This window comes from Hordeum vulgare, chromosome 2H (assembly GCF_904849725.1).
Source record: "Hordeum vulgare subsp. vulgare chromosome 2H, MorexV3_pseudomolecules_assembly, whole genome shotgun sequence".
NCBI lineage: Eukaryota > Viridiplantae > Streptophyta > Magnoliopsida > Poales > Poaceae > Hordeum > Hordeum vulgare.
Genome location: NC_058519.1, coordinates 611,342,262 through 611,357,055, shown reverse-complemented (window position 1 = coordinate 611,357,055; position 14,794 = coordinate 611,342,262). Strand labels below are relative to the sequence as shown.

Genomic DNA, 14,794 nt, shown 5'->3' with positions numbered 1-14,794 from the left:
GCTTGCCCGCGATCTTATCTTCAAGATGCTAGAAATGGATTCTCTTGAGACACTTAACAGACAGAGGACGGCCGAGATAACGCGTCGGAAAAGATGAACGAACCGCCGGAAAAGCCTGAAGAACATTGTCCAGGTCGATACCATCACATCGAATAGGGGCAACAAGACTTTTGGCACAATTGTTGACAAGACCGGTTACTTCTCCAAATGAAGCCAGGGTGGCGGCCAATAATTGTACATCCTCTGGTTTGACAAAGATGACAGCATCGTCGGCGTAGAGCGAAGCTCTAACGGTTAGAGCTATACCACACAGAGGATGGAGGTGGCCTTGCCAAGGAGATGGTGGAGTGGATCAATAGCGAGGACGAAAAGTGGGAATAGCGGGTTGCCCTGTCGGCGTAGAGCCAAGCTCTAACGGTTAGAGCTATACCACACAGAGGATGGAGGTGGCCTTGGGCAGTGGCCTTGCCAAGGAGATGGTGGAGTGGATCAATAGCGAGGACGAACAGTGGGAATAGCGGTTCGCCCTGTCAAAGGCCACAACCATGCTTTAGTGGGTCTCTCAACACCCCACTGATCAACACTCTCGAGGTAGTGGTGGACAACACTGCCGCAACCCAATCCCGGAATCTGACCGAGAAGCTAAGATGTTGAAGAAGATCCATGAGAAAGTCCCAGCGGACAGAGTCAAACGCCTTCTTGATATCAAGCTTGAATAGAAGGGTCGGGTTAATTTTTTGATGCAATTTTCTCACCAAGTTTCTGATATACATGAAGTTGTCAAAAAGGCGCTCTGGGCGTTTGAGACAAGGTTGTTCATATGGGGGCCATCCGGGTAGCCATGGCATAATTTGGTTCACCTTTCAATGCCTCTGTTTTCTGAAATTTCATGGTGTTTTTAGATGAGAATTTGAAAGTTCTAATTTCTAAAATGCTCATCCACAAATTTTGGAAGCCTTCTTCTCTATACTTTTCAAACAGCTTCTGAAATTTCTAGAATATCATCAGAGAACAGTGGACGGGTGAAGGAATGGGAGCGGGGTTAACTGGGGCATTCATCTCTGCTTGGTCTTGGAGGGTGAACTGACAGAAACCAAACACAAAGATAAAAGGCGCAAATGCCAAAAACAGGAACTATCTGAAACCATATACTGGACAATTTTGCACATAAATGTCACCAGGACAAATACCTCCCAAGACAAACCATCGGATGCACAGATTTATTTATCATCACACTACACAGCACATGATTCAGACACGCTTCAGCTGGCAAGGAATACACACACACAACCCTATCCTATGCCTTCCTGCAGACGTCTCCCTCGCACACGTACCCAGCTGGGGCAGCAGCATCCTCCTGCCCCTTCACCTCCTCTCCCTTCTTCTCCTCACCCAGCGCGCACTTGGTGTGCAGATCGAAGTCACACTCCGCGCAGTTGTAGGACCAGGAGTTGCCCATCTCCTCGCATCCGTCGCAGCCGTACGGCCTGCGGCGGCGCACCAGCACGAGCTCGTGCTCGTGGAGCTCGTGCTTCAGCTTCTCAGGCCACCCCTTTGCCATCTCGTCGATCTTCTTCTCCAGCTCCTCGATCCTCTCATCGGTGAACGGAAACGCGTCGGCGCCATGGACCGCCAGCGAAGTCTTTGCGTCCGTGTTGACCGTCTTCCCATCGGGACCAATGGCGACGAGAGAAGGGATTCCACGGATCTTGAACCTCTTTTTCAGGTCCGCCTTCCTTTCGTCCTCCAAGGGGATGGCGAGCCATGGCATGCCAGAGAAGAAGTCATCGAATGAGCTCTGGTCCTTGTCGCTGGAGATGAAGACGATCTCAAAATCGCTGTTCTTCTCCTTAATCTTGTTGTAGACATCCACAAGTGTAGGCAGGAAGGCTCTGCATGGCCCACACCATTTAGCTGAAAAGTAGAGGAGGACAGTCTTCCCAACAAGTTCTGCTACAGGAACCTGGCACAACACATTACAGCGCATATTTCAGTCTTCTCGTACTTATCACAATCTTTCAGAAGTGTAGAACACCTCAACCATATGCTCATTCTGAAATTACTACCATATGCTCATTGTCAATGATTTAAGAATAGTAGTGATATATCAGTATAGTATCATACTGTATATATTTAGGCTACCTGATAAATGGCTCTCTATTTCCTTTGTTCCTGGACCCTAGCAAAATAATTTGTCCATTCTAATTTGTGCATCCGTTCCTACACTGGTCCTTCAAATCTGTCCTTTTCGCATGGCTCAGAAATCTGGACGCTATATGTATGATTTGTTTCTTTTAATCTAAAGAACATCTACAATTATTTTTCAACTTTTTTGGACAGATTGAGATGGAACAAACTAGAGGTGCAGCAAGTAGTTGCAGCAAATATGCATTCAATTTTGTAGTGCTAGTTAGAAAATGTAAGCTCTTAGGGAGCATGATATGGTTGGTCTAAATCTCCACCGTATAGAGCTCCTGACATAAATAAGATGTCCAGGCAAGTAGAGAGATGAGAATGTTGATCACGAATTCAACATATATGGAGGGTCTAAATGTCTACCTAATACAAACTGCAACATAAATAAATGGCTAGACAAGTACAGATGTGAGACCGTTTATCACGAATCCAACTAACAAAAAATTGGATATTCTAGTCTTTAAAATTGTGCGCGAAGGTCAACATTCAGATCAACATGGTTAATTTACTCCGATGCCATATTGTAAGATATTTCAAACAGAAATAGGTCTGATCTATTCTTGCCAACAAAAATAGCCTTTAATCTATGGAATCAAGCATATATAAGACATACCTTTGCTCCATCTTTCCCGATGACAAAGTCTAAATCACCAGTAACCAAAAGGGACTCCAATGTCTGTGACGCTGCTTTAGCCTTTGCCTTCTCAGCTAGAATTTCCAGCTTCTCTGCACTGAAGGGAAACCCCTCCCATGCATCCAAACCATGCTCATCAATTATGCCCGCAATATTGCTGCTCAGTGTCTTACCATCAGGACCAATCAGCACTAGTGTAGGAAGATCACTAAGCTCAAAGTAACTGACAAGCTTCTGACACATCTTGTCGCCCTGAGGAATGGCGAGCCAAGGCATGCTTGAAAAACTCGTATTGAATGACTCCTCGTCACTGTCCAAGGATACAGCTACAACTTCAAACTTCTCCCCCACTTCTTTGAGTTTCGCATATATCTTGGCAAGCACTGAGGTAAATTCCTCAACTAGAGGATAGCCGTTCACTACAAAGCATATACCAACATACTTCCCCTCAAGATCAACGATGGGTACCTGGGTACAAGTAACATCACAAATTAGATCATAAGAATGTCTAGATCTGTAAAAGCGTCAATAGACAATAAAAGGACTGTGGTTGGTCAGTTACCTCCTTCCCCGTGTTTGAAATTACGTAGGCACGATTTGCTGTACCAAGCACACTATGAATAGTTTGATTATCCTTAGCTGCCTTTTCTTGTTCCTTCAATTCATTGATCCTCTCAGTTGTAAAAGGATAAGCTTCTATACCATATTCACTTACAAACTCAACTCCTTCATCAGTAAGAACTTCACCAGTTTTTGCATCAAGGAAAACAAGGTGTGGAATACCGTTGACCTCAAACCGCTCATCAAGGTTTTTACGTCCTTCAGAGTCAGAGAAAGGAACTGCCAACCACGGCATCTTTGCAAAATAGGCATTGAATGCTTCCTCATCTTGGTCACCTGAAACAAAGACCACCTCAAAGCTCTTGCCAAGTGAGGTAAGTTCTTTGTATGCTTCAATAAGCTTTGGCGTAAACCGCCGGCATGGCGGGCACCATGAGGCCGAGAAATACAGAGCCACAGTGTCTCCCTCAATGCCGCTGATCTTCACCTGAAAGATGACAAAAGGAACAGTTGCAGAGCAGTTCAGGTTCAGCAACTACTGTCTGATCCATGAGAACAAGTTAGTTACACATGTTTTCATATCATGCAGCTGTCTTCCTTTGCTTTTGTTTAGACAAATTTATAGAATATGATGCACACTGCCTAATGATAACGAAACTGAGGGTCCACCATGTAACTCCTCGCCTACAACCTGACCACTTTGCATCACTTTTGTGATGAATTTAATGTACTTCCTATGAAATATCATAATCGACCTCCTTTTTCAAATCGGGGTTATGGTAACCAAATTGCTAACTATCAATCACAACACAAGACAAAACTGAACTCAACTATTCCCCAAAGACCATTACATATACTCCGAATCTCTATCCATAGAAGGAAAACATGCCACTCTCTCCATCCCAGAATGTAAGGCGTATGCTGAACCGTTATGGAAAAACTTGGGCCAACAATTAGCTTGCTAATATGTGATATATGTGACACAAAACTGATGTCGTTAAATTTCAGTTAAAATTTACTAGCTTATGATTGCAACTTTGTTTCGCATAGACCACATACTAATCTAGTAGTGGTTGCCTTGCTGGTAAAGATTCCTAGTAGTTGTCTTAACAGATCAAAATACACCTTACAGTTCTGTGACAGATGGAGTACTACTTTCAGGTAAAGTGCGTCAACTTTGGAGTCTAGATCGAAATAGAAAAATAAGATAGACGAGTTAAAAAGAAACAGAAATTGCAACAACCGGCCAGTGAAAGTTGACCATAGTGCAGCTGTTTCAAGCCAATCAGACACCACCAATATAAGCACAAGATATATCTGATAATAAATCGACATCGATCAGGCCGAATTGTCCACTCTAGTACTACTTTTTGTTCAATATAGAATCTTTCTTCTTAAAAAAAGAGAGACCAACCTCATCTTATATGCACTAGCGGTTGAAGAATACAGCTGGAACTCTAAATCGACCAATCAATCAAACGAAATAAACAGGAGAAACGCTAGACAAGCGCGCACGGCGCGCGATGCGGCCGGCATCGCGCCGAGAGGAAGGGACTAATCGCGGGATCACACCGGCACCGTGCGGGGGGGAGAGGGGAAAGGGGCGGACCTGCTCGCCGGAGTTGCGGACGAGGTAGTCCCTGTCGCCGGCGGCGAGGATGGCCCCGATGCCGCCGCCGCCGGGGGTAGGGGACGCCGCCATCCGGTGCCTTCGCTTCGCTTGAGGGGGTGGAGGCTGGAGAGGAGGGGAAGGAAGGAAGGGGAGTGGACTGGAAGTGGGGGAGCGGAGACGGAGCGGGCCGAGGCCGTGGTTTATGCCGTTTGTTTTGGGAGAGGGTGGCACGGTTGGGGATTAGCGATAGGGTTTATATATAGGGGCTTAACCGCGTAAAGGACGGTGGTGGGTCTCCGTCTACTTGGCGACGACTTGGCGTCATGCTCCGGATGCCAACCGCCCGCAAGTGCGGATGCTTCCTTCGCACCGAAGGTTGGAGAAGAGAATGGCACATGCCTCCACCGTCCTAATTTATTCCCTCCTCCACGTATGAAATGGAGCAGGTGTACATCACAACTCATCCAATGAAACCGTGTCCCTCAAAATAAATAAAATGTTTCTACCAAGAAGGGATTTATAAGACTAGGACTTTCCCCGTCGTGCTTAGAGCAACTTCTACAACTCCTCTTCCTCTAAAATAACAGCTATTTACGAGAAGCTAGGCAAAAGAAAACCCAAAAGCTAACGTCCATATGTATGGCTTTTTGCAATTTGTCCATACGTCTTTATTATCATTCATTTTGCCATGTCAAAATAGATGTCATCAACATGAATCTTTTTTGGTTTTTGGCTTTAAAATGTTTTTTATATTTTAATTAAAAATTTAATTAAAATCCATTTTCATCGTTAAATCTGTCTCGACGAGATCTTCAAAACTAGATTCCATGTTGATATTGTTTCGATGATTTTTTTTTAACAACAGTTGCCATGATGTTACACTGTAATTGCCATAGTGTTTACACTAAAGTTGTCATGACATGTTCTATCTAATTTTTCTTCTAAATTTAAATTTATCGTTATATTTTTTAACTATTTTTTATGGCAATTTTTATTAATTGACCATGACAATTTTTAGTAATTAACCACGACAAATTTAATGCATGGATCATGGCAATTCTTTAGTAATCCATCAAAAATTACTTTTAAAGGTGGAAGAAAAAATACCTGAAACATTTATGGCAACTACAGTGTAAACACCATGGCAATTCATGTGCAATAGACATGGCAAATTTTAACCAAAAAAATTCGTCGAAACATATTGATATGAGATCTAGTTTTAAAGATCTCGTCGTGATGGATTTAATGGTGAAAACGGATCTTCAATCGCATTTTTCATTTAAGAGATAAAACATTTTAAAAACTAAAAATCAAAAAAGATCCCCACAAACATGCATGCGGTGACGTGGTGCGATCTGTGTGTTATAGGCGTGTGGACGGATGTTGTTTCCATCGTAAGTGTGGGCGTTATCGCGACCCAAAGAAAAAAAGAGGTTGATATCTATCGAGTGTGCGGTGCGTAGGGTGTCCGTGTCGAACGCCTCGTCGGATGGGAAGGTCGGGCAGCCCGAACGCTTAATGTTCGGGTGAACAATAAAACCGTCCGCATGTTCGGGCTAACCGCCCCACGGCCCGCACGCAAGAACAACCCCACCACCATCCTCGTAGCCGTAAACTAATAATGCAAGCAGGTCCCACCCTCATCCCCGTCGAGCTGGATAATGTCCGAAAAATCTCTAAAACCTCGTCGTCCACTCGCATATACGACTCCTCATCCAATTAGTTCACACGGCTCCTCCGTCCTAATTTATTTCTCCGTCCAAGTATGCAATGGAGTAGGTGTACACCACAATTCGTTCAAAACAAATGTATCCTAGAAAACAAATAAAAAGGCGGTACTAGGCGTCGATGCCCCGACCTAAAGTTTCGGTCGAACGACCCCCCACCGCACATACATACGTCCACATCCACCCGATACACACCTTCATGACCGCTCGAGTTCGCCAGCTGGCGCACGCGCACATCGTCTTCGTCCTCCAACACAACGATCGCGATATCCCCTCTGAACAATCCTCTTGCACGCCACCGGTCCCTCGCCCCGCCGCACTATGGACCTCCTATTGAGGCAACGATCTTGACAATGAGTACTAGAGGTACGAACGAGGGGCGAAGCCTAGCTACTACGCAAGTGTGTCACTTGGATTTAGCGAGTTTGGGCCCCTCTCGAAGAGGTAAAAATCATACGTCTCGTGCTTGGAGGCTCTGTGTTTTCTATGGGAGGAGGTGATTGCAATAGGGTGTTGAACCCTTGTCCCGGAGCTCAAGGCAGGCTTATATAGAGTGTGTCGCGCCTCATTAGTGATCCCTTTCACGGGCTTTAAATGAATGTAACTATGCCAGATACTAGTAACGAGCACCATTACAATTGTTGTTATAGGTTTCAAATAAATAGAGCTATCATAATTAGACCATTTGAAACTTTGAGAGAGCATGAAGGTGCCAAATCTCTTGTACTACTGTTGAGGGGATTGCTTTAATCCATAAAGAGATTTCTTTAGCTTATAGACAAACTTTTCTTTTCCAGGAATAACAAAACCTTCATGTTGTTTCATATAAATATCCACTTCTAATTCTCCATGTAAGAATGCAGCTTTAACATCTAATTGTTCAAGCTCAAAATAATTCATGGCAACAATACTAAGTAAAGTGCGAATAGAGTTATGCTTCACAACAGGAGAAAATACTTTGTCATAGTCAATACCTAGAATTTGTCTATAACCTTTAGCAACTAACCTTGCTTTATATCTTGCCTCATCATTAGGAAAAACACCTTCCTTTCTTTTGAAACCCACTTGCAACGAATAGGTTTCTTCTCCCTAGGTAATCTTACTAAATCCCAACTGCCATTCTTTTCAAGTGATTCCATCTCATCATGCATAGTGGTCATCCACTTATTACCACCATCAGAAATAATAGCCTTGGAATATGAAGAAGGCTCAACATTACCTTCAATTTCTTCTGCAACAGGTAAAGCGAAAGAAACAATATTGCACTTTCAATTAATCTTTCAGGTGCATTAATACCCCGCCTAACTCTATCACGTGCGAGATTCCAATTGGGGTGGAACAATAAGCTGATTTGGAGTGACATGTTCATCATCAAGGACGGGTTCTTCATGTGCATCAACATTTTCCTTATCAAAAGTATCACCTGAATCGATAACATGCTCCACCTGAACAATAGGATGTTGAATAGTAGACTGTTGTTCACTCTCAACAGGAACATTAGTAGATGGAACATTATGTAACATAGCAGATCCATTAAAGGTAACATTTGTACTAATAAATCTTCTGTGTTTCAGGAATCCACAATTTAAAACCTGTAACATCAGGTTTGTAACCAAGAAAAATGCACTTAACAGCCATAGGCTCCAACTTTCCATTATCCACATGAGCATAAGGAGTGCAACCAAAAACTCTCAACTGTGAATAATCAGCACGTGAACTAGACCATATCTGAATTGGAGTTTTCTTATTAAGAGCAATAGATGGTGAACGGTTGATGAGATAACAAGCATTGGAAGCGGCCTTGGCCCAAAAATGCCTATGCAAACCTGCATTGGACAACATGCAACGGCCTCTGGAATTAATGGTCATGTTCATACGCTGAGCAACACCCTTTTGTTGAGGAGTATAAGCAACGGTGTAGTGTCTGACGATGCCTTCAGACTTGCAATAATTCCCGAATTTCTTAGAACATAATTCCATACCATTATCAGTGCGAAGTATTTTTACCTTGTTTTCAGTTTGCCTCTCAATCATAATCTTCCACTCCTTAAAAGTTGAGAATGCTTGCCATTATGCTTCAAGAAATAAGGCCAAACCTTTCTCGAATAATCATCAATAATAGTCAACATGTAACTAGCACCACCTAGTGACTTTTTGCAAGATGGCCCCCATAAATCAGAATGCACATAATGAAGAATACCTTCAGTTGTATGAGTCGAAGTATTGAACTTCACCCTCTTATGCTTGCTGAAGATACAATGCTCACAAAGTTTTATTTTACTAGTTTCATATCCTTTAAGAAGACCTCTCTTATTTAACTCTGCCAAACCAAGTTCACTCATATGTCCAAGGCGCATATGGCAAAGGTTAGCAGCATCACAATCCAAATTCTTTGAAATAACTAGAGTAGCATTACATGAAATGATAGAACCTCGAAGGTAATAAAGACCATTGGTCGAACTTAAGTCGCGTGTCATCGTAATAAAAGAACCTTTGATAACCTTCAAAACGCTATCTCCACCTGAATACTTGTAGCCCTTTGCATCATGGGCACTTACAGAGATAAGATTTCTCTTCATTTTCGGAATTTACCGAACATCTGTCAAAGCTCTGCTTGTGCCATCAAACATCTTGATTTGAATGGTACCTATCCCTTCAATCTTGCATGGTGAATTATCAAAACTCAAAACGGAACAAGCAGTAGTAGTAGAATCAAAAAGTAGTAACCCAATCTCTAAGCGGGCACATATGAAAAGTACATGCAGTGTCAAGTACCCACTCATCATTGGTCTTAGCACATCCAGCAATAACAACAGGAGCATCATCAGAACTATCATCACGAGCCACATTAGCAGAATTTTCACCTTGTTTGTTACCTTTCGGTTTGTATGTGCCATTCTTTTTTTCCTTGTTCCACAACTTGAAACATTCTGAGATGTCATACCTGTTTCTCTTGCAATATCTATAAGTTTGTGTCTTGTCTCTGGATTGCCATCGACCCTTGTGGACGTTCTTACTTTTGCCACTGTTTCCATTATGTGAATTCTTCTCATTTGTCCTGTCACGAACAGATAATGCCTCCGTTTGGGATGAACTTGAATCATCACGAGGCACCTTTAATTTTATCTTCTCCTTATAGTTCAAAGCTTCGTAAACTTCATTAAGAGTGAGAGTATCACGACTATATAATATGGTATCTCGAAAATTGGTATAAGAACTTGGAAGTGAACAAAGTAACATTTAAGCAGTATCTTCCTTGTCATACTTAACATCCATAGCAGCTAGATCGGATATGATCTCTTTAAATTCTGAAATATGATTTAATACATTACCTACCTCACATAATCTATGCATGAATATTTTTTTTCTTCAGATGCATCTTGTTGGAAATATGCCCTAGAGGCAATGATAAAATAATAATTATTATATTTCCTGTTTCAAGATAATCGTTTATTATCCATGCTATAATTGTATTGAATGAAAGCATAGATACATGTGTGGATATATAGACAAAACAATGTCCCTAGTAAGCCTCAAGTTGGCTAGCCAGTTGATCAAGGATAGTTAAGGTTTTCTGACCATATGCAAGTGTTGTCACTTGATAACTGGATCACATCATTAGGAGAATGATGTGATGGACAAGACCCAAACTATGAACGTAGCATTTGATCGTGTCATTTTGTTGCTATTGTTTTCTGTGTGTCAAGTATTCATTCCTATTAGAATGAGATCATGTAACTCACTAACACCGGAGGAATACCTTGTGTGTATCAAACGTCACAACGTTACTGGGCGACTATAAAGGTGCTCTACAGGTATCTCCGAAGGTGTCCGTTGAGTTACCATGGATCAAGACTGGGATTTGTCACTCCGTGTGACGGAGAGGTATCTCGGGGCCCACGCGGTAATACAAAATCACATATAAGCCTTGCAAGCAATGTGACTCAAGTGTTAGTCACGGGATCTTGTATTACAGAATGAGTGAAGATACTTGCCGGTAACGAGATTGTAATAGGTATAGAGATACCGACGATCAAATCTCGGGCAAGTAACATACCGAAGGACAAAGGGAATGTTATACGGGATTATATGAATCCTTGGCACAGAGGTTCAACCGATAAGATCTTCGTAGAATATGTAGGATCCAATATGGACATCCAGGTCCCGCTATTGGATATTGACCGGGGAGTGTCTTGGGTCATGTCTGCATAGTTCTCGAACCCGCAAGGTCTGCTGTCACGCCCAAGATGCGACCCTATCCTCAATTTGGCACGAAGGCCTCGTCAGGGATAGAAGTGCATCTCACCGTGTCGCAAGAATGGATATCGTTACAAGTACATGTACTGAAAAGAAGAGATATATAAATAGAGTTGGCTTACACTCGCCACAAGCTACATCAGAGTCACAGCAGTACAATACATAATCATCATGAAGAAGAGCAGGGTCCGTCTACGGACGAAAACAAACGAGAAAAGAAGAACGACGTCCATCCTTGCTATCCCAGGCTGCCGGCCTGGAACCCATCCTAGATCGATGAATAAGAAGAAGAAGAAGCAACTTCAAATGAACAAACAACGCGCTTGCGTCGAGTAACCTTTACCTGTACCTGCAACTGGTGTTGTAGTAATCTGTGAGCCACAGGGGACTCAGCAATCTCATTTCCAAAGGTATCAAGACTAGCAAAGCTTATTCGGTGAGGCATGGTTAAGTGGTGAGGTTGCAGCGGCGGCTAAGCATATATTTGGTGGCTAAACTTACGAGTACAAGAAATAAGAGGGGGAAGATCTACGCATAGCGGACGTGACTACTGATGATCAAATGAATGATCCTGAACACCTACCTATGCCAGACATAACCCCATCGTGTCCTCGATCGGAGAAGGAACTCACGAAAGAGACAGTCACGGTTTCGCACACAGTTGGCAAGTTTTAATTAAGTTAACTTCAAGTTATCTAGAACCAGTGTTAAACAAAGTTTCCACGTTGCCACATAACCACGGGCACGGCTTTCCGAAAGATTTAACCCTGCAGGGGTGCTCCAACTAGTCCATCACAAATTACCACAAGCCGCATAGAAACCCTCAATCACGAAGCTCGCGATCTCGTCGGATTCCCTAGTGGAAAACCTCAACTCTGAGATTACCCAAAGCATCACCGGAATCCCGATGCACAAGATATCTCGTCAAAGGTAAAACTAATCCAGCAAGGCCACCCGACGTGTCGACGATCCTGATAGGAGCCGCGTATCTCGTTCTCAGGACATGACGGATAAGCTACGCGTACGAGTGTCAAACCTCGAGTTTCCTCGCGGTGGCCCCGCACAGTGCTCTGTTTTGGACCAGCACCATCAGCACTGGCCCTACCTGTATTATGTAGAATTACTCCTCGGGTAGCGCTAACTCCCTATGCATTTCAATTTAACAGAATTATTATGTTGGGCAAATGTAGTACCAATGTTGGGACTTGCCAGACCAGCTTTAATCTAAAACGAATTATCAAGGGGGTCCCCATAACAACCCCGATCGTGTTAGAAGTGCTCAATTATGGAACATAACACCGGTAGCCGAAACTAAGGGGGCAAAGGTGGAACAAAACACCAGGCTAGAAAGGCCGAGCCTTCCACCTTTTACCAAGTATGTAGGTGCATTAAAATTAAATAGCATTTAATAGGGTGATATGACAAGGAACCCATGTTTCCACATGGAAGCAACTGCACCTGCAACTAGCAACACTATCAACAGGGTTAAGCAAGCAATAACATAGCCAATCAGTGGTTTGCTAGGTTGAACAGGTTGAAGGTTTTCATGGCATTGTTGAGAGGCTGATATTTAACATGTGGTAGGCAACGAGACATAATCGATAGAAACGGTAATACTAGCATGGCAATGATAGTAATGGTATCTGGGGAAATGGTCATCTTGCCTGAGATCCCGCTTGGAAGAAGAATGACTCCGTAAAACAGATGAACCGATGTAGTCGAACGGGTCCTCACAATCCGACACGCTTGTGGAACTCTATCGAGGCGAAGCAAACCGGAAACACTAGTCAACACAAAATATTCACCACACAATGCGCAACACATATGATGCATGAGCAGCTGAATACATGCAAGACACGACAAGTCAATCCACACAATCAAACACTACACATTAAGTGAAGTTCAATATGCAACGAGTTGCATATTGACGAAACTCCACGTTTAATTATTTAGTTCTATCCCGATTAGATACATGGCAATGTTAAATGGGTTAAACATGGCAAGAGGTGAAGCGCAAGTAATCTACCTATCTAGGCATTTTAAATTAGGTCGAAAATGACATATAGCACCTCCGAAACGACCTCACATGTTAATTTACAATTCTGTCCAGATCTCAACTAATGCATTTAAATAGTTATTAAACAGCAAAAAAATAGGTTCATGTGATTCTACGCGTCATTTCAAGCAATTTACACATAGAGAACATCTCCAACGGAGCTACGGATCAAAAGTTACAAGCACCGCAAGTTATGATGGCATGAATGCAATATGTGTGCAACGACGGTCACGAGCACTTCAAAACATACAACCAGCAAGAGAAAATGAAACTACAGGAGATTCTAAGCAAGTTTCATGTAGGACACGATCAAATCGGAGCTACGGTTCAACAACTACGAGCAAAACAAGAAATCACTACAATCTCCCAAAATCAGCCACATAACATTTTCTACACCCCACAACTACGAGCTACTCAACTCAAATATAATCAACCAAGGCATGACACGAAAGAGGGCAATAAGCACTACAACAAAAAACTAACAACAACTAGCATGTCATCATGGATCACTAGGAGAAGAAGTCACAAAATGGTATCACACACACTATTTCAGACTTAGTGAAACTTACACTTCATGAAAGTGCATTTTTCGATCTGAATCCATATTGACAGCAGCAAAACCATAAGCTACATGTCTCCAAATGGCCTGAAAATTCACAGCATACTAGAGAAACACAAGGGCTACAATTAACTCCATTGCACCAAACTCAAAAGAGCTACAGATCACAAGTTACAAGCAAGACAAGACAGCAACAAAATATAACAGATCTCAGACTTAGAAAAATTTCAGCACCTCCAAATCAGCACTATTTCTAGCAACTTGAGAGCAAGCAAACCACACCTAAACACGCATTGTTGTTGCAACCAAAAATACGAGGGGCTAGTCTAAACACCCAAGTACAACTCCCTAGTTGACAACTTAATCAAACGAAGCACGGAATAAATCCTACGAAATAGACAAGAGGGCAACATGGTAAAATATCGCGCGAACTAACTTGCTCTAATGCTAAAATTAATTGCACAGAAAAAATCCCATGGATTTTTCTATCCCGAAAACATATAAAATATGTGGGGTTGCACAACATTAATTTCACCACACGTAAATGCAAGATAATGGCCTAGACACAGAAAATAATCTAGCGGCAAACCCTACACGCAAAAATACCAACGTCTACTCTAAAATACATGGAAAAGTGGCTCCTAAAACATGGACATTTTATCTAAGGCATTCGAGCAATCCGGACTTGCGCGAAAAATAAATACGGGCACTATCCTATTTAGACAGCACGTAAAACTAGGCATATGGCGGCTCAAACTATGTCAAACAATTATGCAAGTTGTAAAATCGTAATCTACGCGAAATTCTACACGAGATACATATCTAATTCATCGTGATCCGACTTACGGATAATAAACTACGGGCATTCGAATATACGTTATTTTTCAGGAAAAACTCCTAAATATACTAACGGGCCGAACAGTGGCGCAACATAGCAATAGAATGCGCTGGGCGGGGGATAAGCTCACCTTGGTGGGCCGGCCTAAGAGGGGAGGCGGTGCAGCAGGCCAAAGGAGGGGCGAGGCAGGCCAACGCTTGGGCCTGGGGCGATGGCCGAGCTGGCCTAGGCCTGGGCGAGCTGGGTAGCTTGGCCGGCTCACGGGGCCCACGGGCGAGACGCTCGGGCGAGCGAGCGAGCCGCTCGTCCCGATCCAGATCGGATCGCGGAGGGAGCTCGGCGGCAGCGGCTCCT

General features: G+C 43.0%; 1 protein-coding gene across 1 annotated transcript; it reads right to left on the bottom strand.

The window, feature by feature from the left end:
* Window positions 1-1,135: 1,135 nt before the first annotated feature.
* LOC123427791 (probable nucleoredoxin 1-2) lies at window positions 1,136-5,242 on the bottom strand. The gene is made up of 4 exons (XM_045111910.1): window positions 5,001-5,242; window positions 3,393-3,878; window positions 2,810-3,298; window positions 1,136-1,963 (listed from the first exon to the last, which is right to left on the bottom strand). Exons 1-4 carry the CDS (start codon window positions 5,091-5,093, stop codon window positions 1,298-1,300), a joined length of 1,734 nt encoding a protein of 577 aa, XP_044967845.1. The 5' UTR covers window positions 5,094-5,242; the 3' UTR covers window positions 1,136-1,297.
* Between the last annotated feature and the right edge of the window lie 9,552 nt (window positions 5,243-14,794).